At 35.7% G+C, this 16,172-nt stretch overlaps 1 protein-coding gene across 2 annotated transcripts; it reads right to left on the reverse strand.

Moving 5' to 3' along the window:
* Nucleotides 1–13,669: 13,669 nt before the first annotated feature.
* LOC103419476 (uncharacterized) lies at nucleotides 13,670–15,774 on the reverse strand. 2 transcript variants are annotated; one of them, XM_029101747.2, is made up of 2 exons: nucleotides 15,506–15,774; nucleotides 13,670–14,569 (listed from the first exon to the last, which is right to left on the reverse strand). In XM_029101747.2, exon 2 carries the CDS (start codon nucleotides 14,490–14,492, stop codon nucleotides 13,893–13,895), a length of 600 nt encoding a protein of 199 aa, XP_028957580.2. In that variant the 5' UTR covers nucleotides 14,493–14,569; nucleotides 15,506–15,774; the 3' UTR covers nucleotides 13,670–13,892. The 2 variants fall into 2 exon arrangements, with proteins under 2 accessions (XP_028957580.2, XP_008355793.3); XM_008357571.3 differs by having other exon boundaries at nucleotides 15,522–15,773.
* Between the last annotated feature and the right edge of the window lie 398 nt (nucleotides 15,775–16,172).

Consider the following 16,172-nt stretch of genomic DNA (forward strand, 5'->3'; position numbering starts at 1 on the left):
CCTTCCTAAAACATGACTCTAATAATTACAAAATATTTACATTCCTTTTGTCCTAAATATTGACTTATTCCAATATTTTTAACCTCTAAAGATATACATATTCTTGTAAGCAAAGACAATTTGGAAGTGCATGAAAGTCGCTTTCATGCAGTCAACGAGAGTTGGTTGAATTGCTAAAGATCATTCTCTTCGCCAGACCAAAAGCTAAGTTCGAGTCTACCTGTCGACAATCCCTCTTGATGTGTGATCTGTAAAAACTAAAAAAAGGACCAAGACTCTTTCTATAGATCCTTATAGAGGTTTGTAGTATGCCTCTAACCTTAAGATGGTGTAACCTCCCCTCTCTCTAAACTTTTATTAAAAAAAAAAAAAAAAATCTCTTTCATGCAATATATAATCTAGGGTTTACATGGGTGACTTCTTCCGATAAAATTAGCTTGACCTTTTTTTTTCATACTCAATCGAGATTAATACGTCAAAGAATTACTTGTATTTGTTAGCCTTATAAGGTTATACGATTAAAATACAATCGAAGGAGTGACTGAACTGATTCCAACGGTGGTCATGGATATTGAACACGAAAACAAGCAGGGCACGGTAACACCAAGATCTTTTATAAACTCCTAGCCGAATATAGCTACTCTATGGGAAGCATTATGTTGTGTGTTCTAGGGCTTATAGGGACCGGTGTTTTTATATAGGCTAAAAGTTAGGGTTTCCATCCATAAAGGAAACCTAAACTTACTTTATTAGCCTCCAAGTCAAGTATCATAATCATATTCAATTAAGGATTCCATCAATCCTATTTCCAATATAAGACACCTTATATAGGATTAATATCTTTAAGAGATCAAATCACAATCAACATTATTCTCCAATATTACATTCCTATTACATGTAGTAGACCATTTAAGGGTTGATTTATATTGGATAAATCCAACATTCTCCCACTTGGTCTACAAAATGAAATATTCATGTTTACACTTGAGATTGGAGACTAATGTCACTTTAATGGCCATGTAACAGTGATTACATCTCGTCCTTAATGCAATTTCGGTCAAATGAATTTCTTAACATAGAACTAACAAGGTTGTAGGATTGACACAACCCATAACCTTCATAATCACACATGCTAAGATCCGCATTCACATGAAACACAAATTATGATCAAAAGATGAAACTTTAAATTAACCGTCTTACTTTATATCATCTCAGGTTCACCTTATTGTAACGAACAAGTTACACTTTATGCTTATTCCAAGCCTTAAATCTGCTAATACAGATATCCTTCATATCTAATGAAACCACCATAACTTGCAGGTGTGATTACATCTCCAAAACAATCATGCATCACTTTCATTAGATCAGTAACAATACAAACAATGTTTGTAGCCAACAGACACAACTGAAAATACCAAATAGGCACATGTCCAAGTAAAATATCCCAAAAACTTCATAAAACAAATTAATTCAACACTTGTGAGCAAGATGAATTAACATGTTTTTGACACTGATCTATGCATCATACCAGTTACTTTCATAGTGATTTCCAACACCTGTGGGTAAGATGGATGTTACAACCACCCCCAAATATTTGTATTATTTGTTATTTTACCTTAAACTGCCATGTGGCAACCATCTAATTCACCCATCTTTTCTTTCTTTCTGTCCCCCCTCGAGACCTCTCTCTTCTTTCTCTCTCTCTCTTTGTACTATGTCTCTCTCAACTCTCCCGTAGCTCTCTCTCAGCTCTCCCGTACCTCTCTCCCTCTACTTCTCACATCATTCTCTTCCTCTGGACATTAGGACCGTGTCACCATCGAGGAGGCTCGCAACGAGCCCAGGACCCCTGCCCTGCGAGTTCGACGGCACGGAGCAAAGTTTCGACGAACCTTTTCTCTTTTTCCATTGGGGTAAGTCACGAATCTCTCATTCTCTCTCTTAGAGTGATGTTTGGTTGTGTTTTCTGAATCAAATCCTTCCCTCTTTACGTAGGTTGTACCTTGGAACGAGTTGGGTTGAGCACACCCGTTTTTCCGGCAAACCCGTCAGTTTTGAGGGGATTTCCGGTCACCTTCGACTGTGTTACGATTATTTGAAGGTAGCAATCTCTTCCTCTCCTCTTGTTCTTCATGTTCATACTTAGATCGGAGTCTAGAACATCTGTTTTCAAGTGACCGGAGTTGTAGCAGCTTTGGCCTTCTTCTTCGGCAAAACCCCAGGCCATCCGGCCTTCCCTCCCCCTCGGGCCTTAGGCCTGTGTTGCCTCAGCCCAAAACCCTAACCCGCTTGATTTTTATTTTTAGTTATGTTGTTTTTAAAACCCCAAAGGGCCTTGGGCCGGTTTTTGTTAAAGGGCTTAAAGCCTAGCCTTTTATTTTGTGAGGCTCAGGGCCTTTGTGGTGAGAGTGTGTGTTGTGAGGGCTGGCCTTTATGCAGCCCGTGTGTGCGTGTGTGTATATGCATGCCATGCATGCATGTGCATGCCGTGCTTGTGTGTGTGTGTTTGTGGTGTGTGTGTGTGTGTGTTTGGGCTTAAGCCCAAACCTCATTTCTTTACCCTAAAGCCTTTTTACCCTAAAACCTTAGAAAAATCCCTTAATTTATTTAGTTCAAGCACAATCTTTTAGAAAATCCTTTTTATTTATTTATTACATTTTTGTGCCTAGGTAAAGTTGCTAGTGGAGAAATCCTTAATCCTTATCCGCTTGACTCTTCTGCTAAGGAATATTTGTGAGTGGACCCCTTCTAAAATTACATGATTTTATAAATTAATTGCATAAATGATTAGCATGCCTACGAATTTATGATTCGATTTATGTTAAGCCTGTTTACTGAATTTATTGAATTCGTCTCGTGTTTTTGGTGAGGAAATAAATGTTAGCCTATTTTGAGCTATATTTTAATATATCGTATTTTCTATAAAAACCATGATCTGGTAGACTATCTGATGGATGACGATAGGATGCTAGAACATGTTTTAGAAACCCCTCTTTATAGTATAGACGATGGATGACTTTATACTATGAAGTGGTTATTTATGAGAGGCGTAACTATTTGTGCATACCTAGAGGACACTATGCTGCCTGGGACGAGGATCTAGTGTGAGCATTTAGGCCGGGAGTTGGTAATCCCTAGCTACGGGCTGAGGGACATGAAGCAGGCATTGGGCCGAGAGTTGGTAATCTCTAGCTACGGGAGCAGAGACCACGGAGCAAGTATTGGGCCAAGAGTTATATTTATTCAGTGATCTTTTTAGCAGCACACCGTGCTTACGAGACGATCTACAATGCGTTTATTGTTTTGATTTCCGCGATGTTTTTCCTTGATATAACTTTTGGAGATATTTTTGGCATGCTAGGATTTTTATTAAATCCATCACTTATTATGCTAGTAGTTTTCATTATATAAACTGTGGGAGTTAGTACTTTGATAACTGTTTTATTATTATTGTATATATGAACTTGGTCCACTCACATTTGTTTTACGCCCCCATTCAGGTCATAGAAACGAGGACTACGAGACGGCATACGAGGCATTCCCCTTGTAGACATCAAAATTTCGGTAAGTAAATGTTGACCGATAAATCAAAGTTTCAACGCTCATGTATTACATAATTTTTACACGTAGCGTGTGTCTAAACAAAAAATTGAAATAAGTTGGAAAAGTCATCAAGCAGGACACGTGTCAACGCCCGGCAGAAATGATTTATTTCATCTGATTATTTAATCCCAAAAATCAAGTTTTGGAATTCTATAAATAGAAGCCAATTTCATTCATTTGGGACCAATTCATATTACACCTTGAAGCTCTGAAGCTCTAAAACTTCGAAGCTCTCAAGCATCCAGGTTCCCAAAGAATCAAGAAAGCCTTCTTCGTTTTTCGTTCATCGTTCTTCCAAGATCAAGCCCCGACGGCCCTTGGATCAACAATGTTCCACCAATTCAAGATCAAGCCCCGACGGCCCTTGAAGAAAGTGTTCATCGTTCATCATCCATTCATCCCGAAAAATCAAGAAAGCCTTCTTCGTTCTTCGTTCATCGTTCTTCCAAGATCAAGCCCCGACAGCCCTTGAAGAAAGTGTTCATCGTTCATCATCCGTTCATCCTAAGATCAAGCCCCAACGCCCCCTTTGGATCAACAACGTCGACAAATCCACACATCCAACCGTCCTTCAAGATCAAAGCCCAAAAGCCCTTGAAGGTTCGTTCATCACCGTTATTCAAGATCAAGCCCAAAAGCCCTTGAAGATCCGTTCATCACTGTTCTTCAAGATCAAGCCCAAAAGCCCATTGAAGATCCGTTCATCACCGTTATTCAAAATCAAGCCTCAACGACCCTTGAAGAAACGTTCATCCTCAAGATCAAGCCCCAACGGCTCCTTGAAGATCCGCTCAAATCCACCTTCAAGATCAAGCCCACGGCCCTTGAAGAACGTTCATCCTTAGATCAACCCCAACGGCCCTTTGGATCAATCGCACATCCACAAATCAACATCTTACGGAGATCGAATCAGATGATCAAATTTGAGAGAGATTGTAACCCAAAATCATCAAATACAAATATTATTTTGTGCACGTTGTTCTTGTCTCTTTCCTGTGTTCACACCCCTACCAATAGCAATCTATCACTCACTTGTGTGATATCTTGTAATGATCTTTCCTTTTTGTAAATCTTGTTTTAGATTGTGTCTTGTGTACTCTAGACACTTCCTTAAACCTTGTTAATTACTCTTAAATTATGATATTATTCATGAATATTTTCTTCTAATCATTACTCTTGTAATCAATTAATGGCTTTCGTCACCATCGGGTGTCGGCCAGCACGTGTCTATCTTGGTATTAGAGGAATATCAGGGTCGGGGCGTGTCAATGGAAATCCTCACAACTAAGGCAGTGCACAAACCATGCCATGCCATTTAATATGCAATTTGATAACAACTTGATATCTAATATATATTTCATCAAATAATTGACTAGCACACAAAAAATGTGACTTAATGAATACATAGATTCTATACCTTATAGGTCATCTGCAAATGTAAGGCATTACTAACACGAAACTCAAACTCCCACTGATCTGCAACATCATCACTTAATTTGCAAATCAATACTTAAATCATATTTTTGAAAATATGCCTTTGAGAATAGCCTTACTCAGTCAATGAATGCGTGTTACCTTAATGAAAGCATTCACTGTTGTTCCACAAAAAACATGCATCCAACAACCATCATATATGTATTAATAAGTCTACATTTGTGCTAAGTCCTTATGAGCCCCAAAACAAATGATTAACCAAGAAATCCAAATGATTGCAAGTAACAGAAAAATGTACGCATATACCAAGTATCCATTCATGCAACTTAAACATATAATAGACATTCAAGTAACACAAATTCATGGAAGATAGAATAATGCTTTAATAGAGTCATGCAAGTCCACTTAGTGCTCAAAATTTTAGAACAAGTCCCACTAAGTTTTCAGAGTTTACACTTGCAAATAAGTTAATGAGTGTGAAGCCCAATTTTCGTTCACTAATTTTCCCACTTGGGCAAACACTCATTAATATATTCTTTCAAATATGTACCTAAAGAAAATTTCTTTATATATTAGACATAATAAAATAGACATCACAACCAACATAAAGTTGTCAAACAGAATTTCAGCAATGAGTTACACTTACTTTAGAATTTATCATAATTAATTTACAAGCTTGATTGCTACCAAATTTATACTGATCAAAATAGACATACTAATCTTCAAAAAATAAAAATGCAGAGCCATTTTGGGTCAAAATAGTAGTCCAAAGTCACGTCTCAAAAAGACCAACACAATCTGCCAGTAAAAACTGTCTATACGAGCATGGGTTACTAGTAAATTCACCATAATTAAAATACATGGCGAAAATTACGAAAATTTGTGAACACATATTAGACATCTATGTGTTTAACATATCCAAATTTCAGATCATTTGGTGACCATTAGACATGTCATTCACCCGATTTAAATCAAGACACACAATCTGCCATAAACAATTAGGTGCATCTATCATGAATTTATGCATCCATAACAAATTTAATTTCATATCATTTCAATTTCGATGTCCAAAGGAAATTTTAGTAGTCAAATTTCATCCTCTAAACCGACATCATAGTTCAAATTGAAAAGATTTACAAGCATAAGATTTAAACAATGCGTACCTTAGCAATCCTTGATTAACCTTCATGGGTCCAATACTTTGCATCAACAAGTCTCATGAAGAGACACAAAATACGTCATGATGCAACCGATTTTCATGCCTTCAAACCACAACCTTTTATGGGGCTCATTGTGGAAATATTTGTCACTAATGGCATGGAACTTTATCCCAATAAACTTTATGAAACTAAATTAATTTACACCTGTAGGCAAGAAAATTAACTAGTTTCTAGTACTAGATTTTATGTCACAAAAGTACCTTCATGAAAAACTTCAACACCTGTAGGCAAGATGAAGATTTTCACAACTTCGATGAAATAAAACCCATATTATGTCATCTTAATTAAACTAAAAGAACTAATCCACACGTGTAGGCAAGAAGATTATCCATTTTATTCTAATTAAGATGCAAAGTTGACCGAAGTAACTCAAAAACATAGTCTCATCGTCAATTAAGCCGTTGTGTCTTGCTTAGTTGAAAAGGCATTGATCAACTCCGCCCTGAAACAATACAAGAAGTCACATAGATTAATTAAATGTAAGTGACAAAATTATGATAACCTGATTCGAACTTCGAATCTTGCCAACAAATGGCACTAATTCCTCCATGACTCCCCTTGACATTAAATTAATCTCAAAAACCTGACAGCATACTTGAAAGAGATTAATCACATACAGAACAAGTTTCATTCCACCACAAGAATGTCAATACTTATCATTATGGAGTCAATTACTTAAAAACTAAATTGCTCAAATGTTTTCTTAAGTTAAACATGTTCCTTTCCTTTTTATATATTTCTTTCCGTAGTACAAAACTACTAAACATAGCATTAAAATCATGCATTAGCTTTGTAAATACCAAATTAAATAAAAGGAACAACCAAAATTATTTTCTTCCATAAAAAAATCTCCAATATTTGCTGTACATTTTCCTTGAAAAGTTTCTTTTCTTCTCCCCTTATGACACATAAAAATTTACTTATCAAAGCACTGTTTAAATTCTTTAGTCATAGGAAAAAACCACAAACAATAATACATGTTTGAAATTCATGCTTATCAATTAAGCCACATACTTTGAACGGATTACATACCTCATGCCTTCATATGTTCACCACTTCTTTGTAAACATATATATAATCACATGACCAACCAAAATTCTCATATAAGAATAGATAAAAATACAAATGAGAACTGACACATAATTACTACAAACCTTATTCATTTGTATAATACCCTTGTTCTTGTCACTGGATGCTTTCTATCATTCTCAGTTAATCCACAAATTATGTATCAAGTTTTACAGTTAACTAGTCATGTATTGTTTAAATGACCATACTGAGATAAGAAAGCAAAATTGTAGACAAACCTGATTGATTAGTCATGCATATTTCTTGTGCTATTAATGACATAAAAGTTCATTTACATCTCGTAAAAATTAGTGGAAACAAAACTACAATTTACTATAGTCCAAAACCCACGGCAATAATAAAAATATGTTATCTCATGCTTGAACAAAATTAGCCATACAAGCAACACTATACATGCCATTTGCTTAACAATATTAAAAATTTGGTTCAAGCAAATTAGTTACAATTTATCATATGCCACGGTCATGGAAGAAATTGTGTCACCTTACACATCTTTGAAACATATCCATGACGCTATAAATGCAATAACAAAAATTGTCAAAATTTATATTGACCTGCTTTCAAATATAGACATATATAAACTTAGCATATGCATTCCTGCAACACAACTTTAACATATGTTATCACAATCATAGGCACAACACATCCCAATAGTATTGATAAATTATAGGATATGACTATTTCCATCTCCTACAATCAGAAAGACATCACAACATGGTTGAATTTTGCGGGAACAATTTAACACTTCATGAATCCAACACAACCATTCCTTATATAATTTATCATGAAGATCAAAAGAAAAATCATACCAGAATTTCATATGCTGATGTATATACAAACCTCTTCATTAGGCTTGTTCGACTAAGGAATTTCAATAAATTCTCCAATGCAAGGTTAGAACAAGTGTTAATACCTACACATGCTTATAAGAAAAACTTGAGATTATAATTGTACGTAACCTATACTTTTGCCGAGTTCAGTCACGTGAACTTGTGATCTTAGGGATTGACCTATGTGTGGCCATTGTGATGTCCACCTTGGACGCACCTAACATAGGAGGTCTATCACGAGGTAATATAATAGAGCCCGCCTTGAAGCCCTTGAGGTGGTAGGCTGCAGCTGCTAGATGTGTAAAAAGGAACCCTAACCTTCATGACTTCAACTCATACAATAGTAATACATGGTCAACCAAAATATTAGTGTGGATGCAAATTTCTTCCTCCTTGATCTTGGACAATTTTGCACCTACAAAACAATTAACACCTTAGGTTAAGGCCAAGAGCCTCACGCGCCCATGATGAATGGGGGGGCTTTGGCCGAAAAACCTCCGATGCCAAAGTTAGAATTTAGAGAGAAAGAGTGTTTAGAGAATTTTGGGATTTTTGCCAAAGTGTTGGAATTAGTGTTTGGTGAAAATGGGAACCAATTTATAGGAGAGGAAAGGATGGCCAGCCACTTAGTAGGGTTTTAGGTTTTGTTTTGGTTTAATTAGCCAATTAATTGGCTAATTAAACATAAAAGGAAATGCTTTTGTGGTTATGGAATTTATTGGCTAATAAAAAGGAAGAAATGGTGAAAAAGGTAGAAAAGGTGATGGATGAGGTTTTGAAATGGGGATAGCCGGCCCTTTTGTGGGAGTTAGGGTAAAGTGAAAGGTCTAAATGCTAATTAAGGGAATAATTAGCTAATTAACCCATTAATTAGCTATTTATCATTATTTTAGAAGGAATGTTTTAGGAATTATGGAATAAGTATAGTATTTAGCTAATTGATTAGCTAAATAATGAAATAGGAAATATATGAATAAATTAGGTTTTAAGTTGATACCTATTTTGGGCACTTTTGACTTGGTTGAGGGATAATTACCCGCTGCTTGCGGGTAGGAATCCCGGTATGCCCCAAGGGTAGTTTTGTTTTCTTTTGTCAAAAATCCACATGTCGCCTTGTGAATATTTTTGGCTCCACAATTAGCATTAAATTTGAAATAAAAATTCTGAAATATTCCATGGTTAGAGACTTGAAGCAATTGACATGAATATTCATGTAAAATAGTTAAAAATGATATGGCAATCAAACCACCATGTAATCACAGGTACACGACGATGCAGGCTCAGATTTTATAAACTTTATGCCCCATATACATAAAGACCAACTTTTATAATAAATTCATTGCATACTTGCAATGGGCTCCAAACCTCTTTTAGTGGAAAAGCAATACGCATGAGCATAACCCACTTTCCTTCTTTAAAATTGAATGACTCAGCACTGCATAATTTCTTAGAATTGTCGCATGCAAAAGAGATCCCAATTCCGTAGAATATTATAGGACAATAACTGATTTGGAGCATATATACACGTCTAAATCATATCACAAATCAATAGCAATGTATAATTCTTAATTATTAATATGCCAAAACCTCATACATAATGGTTTTAGTTGAAACTATCATGAATGATCAGAGCCAACTTCAATTGGTTACAAGAGGCATGCGGTCCCAGGAAGTAGGTCATAACAACAATATATTAATTATACAATTGCTCAAGAATTATCACTGCAATGTATGCTTTACTCACGGCAATTGAAGGGATGTGAGTTGACAAATTGCACAAAATTTCAAGACAATTGTATGTACTCTCAACACGTTACTTAAAAATTTAAATCTCAGTTCATCAATTTTCTGGACAACTTTAATCAAACTTCAATCTTAATACGTTTTAATTATATAACAAATGGCTCTGATACCAACTGTTAGCCTTATAAGGTTATACAATTAAAACACAATCGAATGAGTGACTGACCTGATTCCAACGATGGTCATGGATATCGAACATGAAACAAGCAGGGCACGGCAACACCAAGATCTTCTATAAACTCCTAGTCAAATACAACTACTCTATATGAAGCATTATGTTGTGTGTTCTAGGGGACTGATGTTTTTATATAGGTTAAAAGTTAGGGTTTCCATCCATACATGAAACCTAAACTTACTTTATTAACTTCCAAGTTAAGTATCATAATCATATTCAATTAAGGATTCCATCAATCCTATTTCCAATATAAGACATCTTATATAAGATTGATATCTTTAAGAAATCAAATCACAATCAACATTATTCTCCAATATTACATTCTTATTACATGTAGTAAACCACTTAAAAATTGATTTATATTGGATAAATCCAACAACACCATCTACGCATCCATAACTCGTGGCACTGTATACTACAAAAATTTAATCAAACCCTAACCTCATCACGTAGACCTTCAATCAGCTAGAACACCAATTATTCCTTTTTATTAAAAAAAAAAAATTAGGTTGCCTGTCTTATTTTTTTAGCCATTGAAAGAGAATCCACTGAGGGAAGCAGTAAAAGCATAGATGTAGACAACTGATAGGGTTATATGGGTTTTGATAATGTTTTTATGTCCCTTTTGGTCGGAATAAAAAAGGGTTTAACATGCGTGTAGGGACAGGAAGAAGTCTTCATTTTCGGCCAATTTGGCCACTTTCACTCCCAATAATAGCAGTACCGCGACTACTCGACACCGAAGTTTGGGATCTTTTTTCAGAGATGGTTGTGCTATTCATACATTTATTTTTACTTTTCACATGTTTTTCTTAATTTTCAACCACCGAATAGGATGAATTAAAGAATATCAAATAACATAAATTAACAATAGATGTGTAAGAAGTAAAAGTAGATGTGTGGATAACACTAACGGTTAGAAATAGTGGGTTCAACATTTTGGAAAGTTTTATATTTTTCTTTTCATATATATAAAATCACATAAAATATTAAGTAGGGTGATCACATTTTGGTAAATCACATTGTAACACCATTCTGATAAAAGTACAACTAACAATAGAAGTAGGTCAAGCCTCTATCAGAGATACGATTTTATGTGGTGATGCAGGACTGGAAAAGCAGTTTTAGATTGGCGAATTGCAGCGTAAATAGTGTGTTAGAAGTTTCAAAGTCCATTTTCAATTCAAGATACCTTTCTGGAAATGAAATGACGAGATGAGTCAAACTCTTTTTTTTTTTTTTTCCCACAACCTAAGATGGATTTAGGGAGTTGAGATCGTTTAGTGAGTCAAAACATATTTAAATATTTTGGTTATTTTTGTACTATTCCATTTTATTTTCTTTCGCTTCAATGTTCCAGATTTTTATATAATGGTTACTGTTCGTGATCTCTTTATCTATAACTTACGATGTAACCTATGTACTCTTCCAAAATGTGATTACCCTAGCATATCCTACATTAACCTGAGACTATCAAGCTTTATGAATTAATCATAAGTTTGAATGTGGTTAATTAACTTGAACTAAAACTTTTGTTTTTTTTAATCTGGTCTACATATCTTCCAAAATTCACTCCTATATTGTAAAATTTTCATGGGCATTTGGTGAAAAGCCTTGACAATAATTTTCAAATGTGTTAAGTCGATGTCTTGGATTAATTTTGAGATATATGATTTGTGTGTTAGGATTTAATATTGTTTGTCTTTGTTTAGTAGGATCTTCGATTGTTTGTGTTAATTTTTGTTTGTTTTTTCAAAAAAAATGCTATTCACACTCCTAATTTGATATTTTGCAATCATAAATTGTGTGTAGCAACTGCTGCCCATGCCATCAAACACTAATTAATCATAGTGCTTCCTATTTTTTTCTTACAATTTATGAATTTTAAATAAAAAGAATTAATTAAAGCAAAGGGCACAAGCATTGGTTGGCTAGGGTGAAGTCAAATCAAATGTGGTCATTTGAGTAACAAGTGTGTGTTACCTACACGACTCCATGTGCCACACACTGGCCCTGAGAATGATGGGCCTATCAGGTTTTGACCCACACTATTGCTGCAACTTGGGCCCTCACAAATTCACAATTTGCTTTCAGATCTCTTTTCACGGGGATATCATTTGTCCCCTTAGTCATAATTTGATAGGACTCATCAGTCATCCCTACAAGTGGAAAGTTCGGACCTGACAAGTTACCTGACTTAGAACACCGACATGAATATAAATAGATAAATCGGAACACGAGTTTTTGACACCCCTAACTCATCCCTAAGCTTTAGCATCTCTAATCGATTTGTATTTGCAATCTCTTGCTTGTGATGAGCAAGAGCAACTTATATGAAACGGACACTAAGTTTACAGTGCTCCTAACATTCCACGTGATGATGCATAATAGGTTTAGAATACTGTCATCTTAGGGTCCCCGTTTTAGCGCTGCCCAAATCTAAGAACACTAGCCCATCTCAGTCCAACAATGTTATCGGGGAAGGTGTGTTATAGATTCAATTAAAATGAAACAGACACAAATTGAAGAACATTAGGCCCATTTGAGTCCAACAATGTTAGTGGGGAAGGTGTGTTATTAATCCAATTACCATGAAACAGGCATGTGAAGGTTACAGTGTCCCAAACCTCTTACGTGACAACACGTAATAAGTTTAGAATATCGCCACTTGAATGTCTTTGTCTTAGCGCTGCCCAAATGTAGGAACATCCTATCTCACTCCAAGCGTGTTATTGGGGAAGGTGTGTTCAAAGGCCCAAGGGTTGGGTTGCCAACTTGCCAAGCGAGAGTCTCTTGACACTCTTCTACTTCAAAATATTCATAGACATCCATGGGATATGCTTACAAACTTACAACCCCCTCCGCTATTTTTATGAATATAAATAACAAAATAAGGATAAAGTACAAGAAAACGATAGGAAAATGGCGTTTACAGATGCATTTGAGAGAAGAAAAAAAATTCAGTGTAAGAACGAAGCATGCAATTCTATTGAAATACCATCTGCAAAAGTATACACATATTTGAATGAGTAACTAATCTATTTTCTTATACTGGCTGTTGGTATATGGTCCAGCCCATAATGAATGTTCTAGATTATTCTAGTAAGCAAGTGAGGTGACTGGAGCATGCTAGACAATTCTAGCAAGTTATTAAGTTGGTGGAAGAAGCTAGAAAGTACTAGCTTCCTTGGTTGCAAATGGAAAGATCTAGAAGCTACAATTTTGTGGCTAGTCTAGAATTAAGCTAGAGGTTTGTAGAATATACTAGAAATTAGAAACTAGTTCTAGTTTGTAGAAGGAACTAGAAACAAGTAGAGTGCCAAGTCCTCACCTATAAATATGGGTGTGATGTTGTAGTGATGTAACCAATCAAGAAAGAAGTGAGTAGAAAAGGATCAAGTCCAAAGCTAGAGTTCCACTCCAAGAGTGAGAGTGAGAGTGTTCCACTACGCATTAGTTTAGAGTGATAGAAAGTGTGTTATACTTTATTGTATCCATCAAGCATTGTCTTTGGCTTGGTAAAACTACTCTTGTTGTACTCATCTTTTTCATATAGTTAAGATTAATCATTGTCTCGTGGACGTAGGCATAAATTGCCGAGCCACATAAATTCTTGATGTCCATTTTCTACTTTACTTTGTGCATTCTCTATCTTGTAATACCGACATTCCTAACATTGGCATCTACAAAATAACATTGAGCGAAAAGAAGCAAAGGAACGACCATATTTCATTTCGTTCACCTCAGTTCAGAATGTTCATATGTTTCGGAGTTCTCATAGGTGGAAGATTCATAGGCTTCAGCTTCAGGGTTCTCATTCGCGGGGGCTTCGTAAGCGGAAGTTTCACGAGCTTCACTTTGTTCGGGTATACCAAATTGGAGTATGTAATTCGCCGCGTTAATCACATCATAGACCATCAATCCAATTCTACCTCCGACCCAACTGCCCAATTGACTTCCCACAAGGTAACCAAATCTCCCAAGCCGTTGCTCTCCTAGAAACCCTCCAGCATAGGTGCCAAACATGGTTCCGGTGCCCCTGACACTCCCTTCTGTTATTGCACCACCGTAGTACATAGCTTCAGAGAAGTCCCATCCAGAAGAGATGATAGGACCTATTATCCGCTTGGCTTGCCGTGTTGCCAGTTTCGCTGCCTTTGCTCCTGCCTTCTGTGCTTGTTTGGCTGCATCTTTAGCCGATATCCCCTGCGACAATGCATCAGCCAATGCACTTCCAATTGCTTTATGCCTCATCGTCTCAACATGAGAAGCTCTGATGTTGTTAACATAGAGCTTCACTCCCTCTTTGACAGAACAAGCTAGTGTTCCGGAACTCATGTCAAAGCAGTTCAAGAATGTAAACTTCCCACTCTGAGATGAACTCTCTTCCCCAACCAGTTGCCGACATTTTTCAGCTACAAGGAAAATAATCCAAATAAGTATTTGATACACATTGTCAAATACTAAATTACCAAGAACCGAATATTGCATTACACACACACACACATATATATATATATTAGTAAATCGCAAAATGCCACGAGCACAAAATCGAGACTCTAGTCTAAACAAGCACATATGTACAATATTAAGAACATAAAACATCTTATTTACATCCCCATTCAATCAGCACATTAAACAGCCACAGAACATTAACATCAAAACAGTGATTCATCTTTGTTTCTGATGTATGCTATACTCATGTGTAATGTGGGGATGTATGCTATACTCATGTGTAATGTGGGTGTGGTACTCTTTTTCCTTCGGTCGGGGTTCTCCCACTGGGTTTTCTCCGAGCATTGTTTAAACGATGCCCCTTAAATCCGAAACCTTTTAAGCTATTCTAGCTATCATCAGCTCAGGTCTATTAGCACAAATCAAACTCCCCCTCCTTCAGATTCATACCAAAAGAAATATTAAGGAATCAACCGAAGGATTGGGAATACGACGAGACATCGTAAACCGTACAACTATGGTCATTTGTGATTGCTATCTGTTACTTCTTGTTGTTAACTTTCATACGCACAACGCATAATCACATCACCACGGAGATCCTAATTCCTATAAGAAAATCCTAATTACACATCTGGGTTCTTAGCGTTTTGGGGTTTTAATTTACACACATTGCATTTTGTTAATTCGCAACCAAATGCGAGGATTCAAGAGCCAATAAAACAGCAAAAGGGCAGATCTTTACCTACCGACGTAAAAAAATTTCAATTCCCAGAAAATGGGGAAAAAATACTTCAATTTTTAAAATTATTTCCATCAGTTTTTCCCAGTAAGAAAAAATAAATTGACAATATATACATGTATGTGTGTGTGTGTATATATATATATAATATACGCACATATATCTCTGTAAACCTGTGATACTGAGGACGATGATGCCAACAATGAAGAGCAGTGATTGGATTCTCTTCTTCTGGAAATCCATTGGAGTTTTTGGGAGAAAATAAAAACCCTAACTTTGGATTTGTATGATGAATGGAGATGGAATTAGAAAAGCTCTGAATTGAAGAAGCTTCCAATAACAGGGAAGAATCTCTGAGCCGTGTGAATGAAAAGTCAGACTCCAGATTTCTCAAACTTTAATTATGCATGGGCTTCTTGCATGGGATTCGATTTGAGTGACCGGACTAAACGCTGCGTTTTGTTGTAAGTTTGCTCTCAGAATTTTACATATTTTAAAATGTTACAAGGTTATTGATTTCATGTCCAATAAATAAGTATTAAACTAGTGTTGGGATGGAATCAAATATGGGAGTTGGAATTTTAAATGAGTAATGTTATTTATACCATGTTTTTATACTATATTTTTATACCATTTTAGATGAAATATGATATGGACAACCACATCATTTGAAAAATTTGCAAAACCCAAGGAAAGAAGGAGAAATACTCCTCGTATACCATAATCATCATTTTATTAATTAGTTTTTCTTAATTATTAGTTTATTAAATAATGAACTAAATTTAAAAATCTGATTAATTCAAATGATGTAGATGTCCACATCA

This window comes from Malus domestica, chromosome 04 (genome assembly GCF_042453785.1).
Source record: "Malus domestica chromosome 04, GDT2T_hap1".
NCBI lineage: Eukaryota > Viridiplantae > Streptophyta > Magnoliopsida > Rosales > Rosaceae > Malus > Malus domestica.